Here is a 5,848-nt window from a genome sequence, read left to right as displayed (position 1 = left end):
AAACATGCTCGCCCTTTCAGCCGTGGGTGCGTTATAATGTGACGGTCAATCCCACTATTCTTTGGTAAAAGAGTAGGCCAAGAGCTGCCTTCCCTCTAGTCTTACACTGCTAAATCAGGGACGGTTAGCGCAGATAGCCTTCGTGTAGTTTTGCGCGGAATTCAAAACAAACAAACAAATCAAAAAGGAATCTTCTTATGTTCCGGAACTTGGTCTGCTTCATTTAATAAAATAGTCATAACACTCTGTAGTGAATGAATCATCATTTTAGTGCCCATTTCGGTGCTTCAACAATAGTAGAATGTGCTTCAGAAGAGACGTGTGTAGTTAAAACTTCTATGCTAACTAGATTATTCCTTCTTCAGCTGTGGCTTGATTGGTTGAATACACTTAGTGTAACTATCTAAGTGGAAAGTAGTAGTTGTTTCTTGTTCGCTGTCAAGTCCAATGTCAGTATCACGTGCTTTTTGGGTGACGTTAAGCATTAGTTAACTTGTCTTCTGAGATTAATTGGATTTCGAAATGTTATGGCTCGCTTACTTGGATTCAAATATGCAATGCGCTTGACCAATCAGATCGCTTAACGCAATTAGCGTTGGTAATTGCCTAACCGGTATTTCAATTTTCATTTGATGCTCGGCAGTTTGGCACGTGCTTACTGTCAAGTTGGATGGGTCACCGAAAGCCGAAGTACCGTATCTTAGGCCTCGGAAGCAAAATAATTGTTTCTTCATTTTTCGTTCTATTTTTTCACACCTTACGATGTCTAAAGAAAGGAGACTGTCATACACAGCTAAATTTAAATTAAGTGTGATTAACTATGCAAAAGAGCATGGAAACAGAGCTGTCGAAAGATATTCTGGTCCTCCACCAACAGGAAAAACGATTCGTTGCGCGAACAACAAGAAGAATTGAAAGTGATTAAAAGAGATAAACGAAATTTCCGAGGAAAAAAAAACAAAATGGCAAGATCTCGAAAATAAACTGTACGAATGGGTTGTGGATCAGAGAAGGCAAGGACTATAGGTTTCTACGAATATGATAATTTTTAAATCAAATAGGATTGCATGTGATAATAGTTTAGAATATTTTACTGGTGATACATCGTGGTGTTATCGGTTCATGAAACGCAAAGGCCTAGTTATGAGAACTAAAACGAAAATTGCTCAAAGAATGCCCGATGAGTTTGAGATGAAAATTTGTGCTTTTTACAAGTATATTATACAGTTAAAAAAAAACTCCATTTGAATTGTCTCAAATAGTAAACATGGATGAAAAACCTTTAACATTTGATGTTCCAAGCAATAGAACAACTGATATAAAAGGTATTAAAACTATTACTGTTAAGACTACTGGACACTAAAAAACGCATTATACAGTGGTGCTAGCATGTTGTGCAGATGGAACAAAATTACCACCAATGTTAATTTTTAAAAGAAAAAACAATGCCCAAAGAAAATTTACCCAGCGGTGTCTACGTTCACGTACATGAAAAAGGATGGATGGATGAAGACGGAACACTACTTTGGTTTGAAAAAATTTGGTTGAAACATCCAGGAGGCTTATTAAAAAAGCCTTTTCTCTTCCTCTGAGATTCCTTTAGAGCTCATAAAATGGAAAAAATAAAGAGAAAAGCTAATGAGCTAAAAACACAGCTGGCTGTTATACCCGGCGGTTTAAAAAGTTAACTGCAACCTCTCGATGTTTCTATTAACAAACCCTTTAAGACTTTAATGAGAGAGGAATGGAACAACTGGATGCAGCAGGAAGATTTTGCTACGACCCCTAAAAGACGAAGGAAGAGACCGACGCTTACTCAGGTCTGCATGTGGGTTAAGAATTCGTGGGAAAAAGTAAGAAGTGATATGTTGATTAAGTCATTTAAGAAATGTGGTATCAGTAACGCAATGGATGGGACCGAGGATGACATTCTCTTTGACCATAGTATTGGATCCAATGATTCATTTCCAAGCGACAGTGAAAGCAATGAAGATCTTTTAGGTTTTGAACCAAACTAAACAACAGTAAACCCTTTTTGATTTACGGTATTTTCTTATTTTTGATGTTTTGAGCTATTTTGTGTTTAGAACAATATATACTAATTTTTAAAGTATCAACTTGAATTTTTGTTCAATTAAAATCTTTCAAATGCGACTGTAGCTTTTTTCCCCAAAAACTTTGTCTTCAAAATAAGGGTGCGTCTTATATTCCGAAAAATACGGTACGTGAGATAAAATTATTTCTTGAAATATGAGTTTGAGAGATCCGTTGATTTTCACATGGCTGTTATTTATCCAAAAAGTAAAAAGATTTAAATTATTGCATCTTCTCATTTTTTTAAATAAATTTTGTTTTCACCCGAATCTAATATGATTATCAGTTTTTTTTAACTCCAGAGGAAGCTGAATTCCTATATCGTAAAAGTAACTTTACTTTGTTTCCCGTTGGGACAGCGGTAAGTTTACGAATTTACAATGCCAAAATTCGGGGTTCGACTCCTTGCGGTGGACACAACAGATAGCGCAATGAGGCTTTGCTCTAAAAGAAATAAACAACAAAACTTTACTTCAGAGATCTCGCCTGAATAAAGCACGACCATAACTTTTTTTTCTACAATGGAGAATTAACCACGCCCACTATTTATTACTTCTATTATCGCCAGAACGACACAAAAGTTTTTAATGTACTTTCTTATGCTTGCCCAAGTACTACTGAAGTCAGTGTTGAGACACACCCACGTGATTCTTTAGCTATGCGCGGAAATTACACGTGGTGCTAGTACAAGACGAACATTGTAAATTATGGGTTTTCGTGCACGAGCGTTTGTTGTTCTTGATCATAGACATTAGTTTTAACTGGACCAGATCAATAGAAAGTTTTTACTTTGGAATAATAATTTAAACTATTTAATAATACAGTATATATTATGTATATTTTTGTAACGATTGTTTGTTTGAGTAGTTGGTTGTTTCGCGTTTGTTGACGCAAAACAACTAGGCTATCTACGCCTTTTGTAACGGGAGTTTGAAACTTTGTGTACATTTTTGAGTTCATTCCTTATCATTCTATGGCAAGTACTGGTGCAAGTCAAATGCTTACTAGTTATTCAATCTAACTGTGAAAACGAAATAATTGTTAATCATGGCATCGGTTATAATTGTATATATATATATCGTTCTAACGATGTTCTTTCGTTGGCGGGTTCTTTTAAATTATCTGGTGAAAATAAGTTTATTTCCTCCTTAACGTTTACGCGCTGGATTATACACTTTGAACTTGTAAACCATAGGCCTAAGTAAATTTACGAATAACGTTTAAACGGAAATACCTCATGGCTGATCGTTCAAATAACTTTAAACAAAACACTCCCTATCCTTCACTCATTTACTCTCCAAACGTACTTAGCCAATTTGACTGGCTCATCCATATTTATAATCTTATCCTGGTTCTAGATATTGCGCAAATCCTCTAGGTTTTCGTGACGTCAATTTAGAGTATTCTTGGTTTACTCTCACAAATTTAAATAATCTAACGTCATGCACCATCTGGCTAACACCTAAATTACAACAGAAATATAGTTCATAAGAACCGATATCATATATCTTAATACAAACTTTAAAAATAATAATGGTCTTTGGTTTTTCTTTTGTTACGAAGGTGTGAGAATATAAATAGGCATTAATACTTTTTTGTATTTGTATATTCCAGACATTCCAACAAGCGTGCAATGTGAAGTATCACTGCGTAGCTTTGGCGCTGTTAATCCTGAAACCATGGTAACGTATGATATTTATTGACCTGTAGTTTTGCACTTGTTTCCAGGCTACTTATTTGTTATTCATGGAGAGTATTAAACCATGTAAAATATCCTTAAAACAATTTTGATGGTAGACGAAGTTAAGAGTTTCAGTATTTGTTGATTTATAAACTGAAATACGAAAACAAGAAAAACAGAATAATTCAGTCATTTATAAACTGAATGAAGTTCGAAAACAACAAAAAATGAAACAATCCAGTCATTTATAAACTGAAGTACGACAACAACAAAAACAGAACAATCCAGTCATTTATAGACTGAAGTACGAAAATAACAAAACAGAACAATCCAGTAATTTATAAACTGAAGTACGAAAACAAGAAAAACAGAATAATCCAGTTGTTTTCGCACTTCAGTTTATAAATGACTGGATTGTTCTGTTTTTGTTTTCGCACTTCAGTTTATAAATGACTGGATTGTTCTGTTTTTGTTGTTGTCATACTTCAGTTTATAAATGACTGGATTGTTCTGTTTTTGTTGTTTTCGTACTTCAGTTTATAAATGACTGGATTGTTCTGTTTTTGTTGTTTTCGTACTTCAGTTTATAAATGAGAAAAACAGAACAATTCAGTCATTTATAAACTGAAGTACGAAAACAACCCAATTATTTAAAATATGAAGTGCGAAAACAAGAAAAACAGAACAATCCAGTCATTTATAACCTGAAGTGGAAAACAACAAAAACAGAACAATCCAGTCTTTTCGAAATGGTGTTTTTAAGTGTTTTACACTAACAAAAAAGAAACCTATCATTCTATAGGTATTTGAAGAACTTGTAGCATCCCGCTACAATTTAATTCTTCGTATTTTTAGCCGACAGCAGCTGATACATAGTTGAACAAAGTTGTTTAAACATTTTTTTTCTGATGAGGAGTGGAATTCACAGAAACTAATCTGGCCCACAGACACACCCTCAAAGAAAGAATAGACCATTCCAAGCTTTTACCTGTTGTTAAACAAATGTTTAAACAACGCTGTTCAATCCAGTCATTTATAAACTGAAGTACGAAAGCAACAAAAACAGATCAATCCAGTCATTTATGTACTTTTTGTAAAGAATAAGTTCACCAGTCTTATATGTTAACATTTAGGATTATGAAGTTGATCTTTACTTGAGACAAACATGGAGAGACGAGAGACTATTTAATCCAAATTTGACCCGCCCTCTGGATTTGAATGATCCTGGTCTTGTTAAGCGCGTATGGAGACCAGACGTCTACTTTCCAAACGCCAAACATGGAGAGTTCCAGTATGTCACAGTTCCGAACGTTCTGGTGCGGATTTATCCCGACGGCCAGATCTTCTACATGTTGAGGTAACAAATAGTTTTTACTTTGTTCAGAGCACAACTGAAAAGATTGTCCTACATATATATAAAATAACAAATAACTACCCGCCTGATGAGCCTTGGTATTCGGCCAAAGGCCTCGTCGGCACTGGATTTGGCAGTGCAATGTGTTTGACATATTATAACATATTCTCCTTTGCTTTCACTTACAGGCCCTTAGAATATCGTTGCGTCAGCGAGGTCACGTGACTAGTGTCACGCCACGTTCTAGAACTATCCCGTTCCTTCGGGAGTGCTCTAGCATGTACTAGATTGGGGGGTGGTCTGATATATATAAGATGGTCACGGCGTGACGTGACAATGTGTGTGTGTAGACAGTGAGTAATTGATCTGCAGTCAGAGAGTATTATTGAGCACGTTCGTTTTTATAGCGTTTGTTTTAGCGTGATTATTGAAATTAAGTGTATCGTAAAGTTATATTCGGAAAGAATAAACCAGTTTTATTAAGTAAGGACTTGTGTCGCTAAAGTTTCGTCGGAACGAAGTTACGGAAAGTTAATTAACAAACGGAGACGTAACAAATTGGTGTCAGAAGTGGGATAGAAATAGAAGAAGATGGAAATGAGAAGCGGAAAATCAAACTTAGCAGATTTGATGGCAGCAATACAAAAACAAGAAGAACGAGAAGAGAAATTACAACAGTTGTTAAGGAAAAAGAAAAGAAACAAGAAGAACGAGAAATT

The 5,848-nt window shown here is 35.2% G+C and overlaps 1 protein-coding gene across 1 annotated transcript in view; it reads left to right on the top strand.

Annotated features, from left to right (window-relative positions):
- Positions 1-5,848, top strand: part of LOC106461487 (glycine receptor subunit alpha-1-like) — an 88,255-nt gene that overhangs the window by 36,183 nt on the left and 46,224 nt on the right. The window contains exons 3-4 of the mRNA XM_022388462.1: positions 3,709-3,776; positions 4,909-5,132. Coding sequence (XP_022244170.1) covers positions 3,709-3,776; positions 4,909-5,132 — 292 coding nt within the window. The remainder of the gene's footprint in view (positions 1-3,708; positions 3,777-4,908; positions 5,133-5,848) is intronic.

This window comes from Limulus polyphemus, unplaced genomic scaffold, assembly GCF_000517525.1.
Source record: "Limulus polyphemus unplaced genomic scaffold, Limulus_polyphemus-2.1.2 Scaffold970, whole genome shotgun sequence".
Lineage (NCBI taxonomy): Eukaryota > Metazoa > Arthropoda > Merostomata > Xiphosura > Limulidae > Limulus > Limulus polyphemus.
This window is presented reverse-complemented; position numbering and strand designations above follow the sequence as displayed.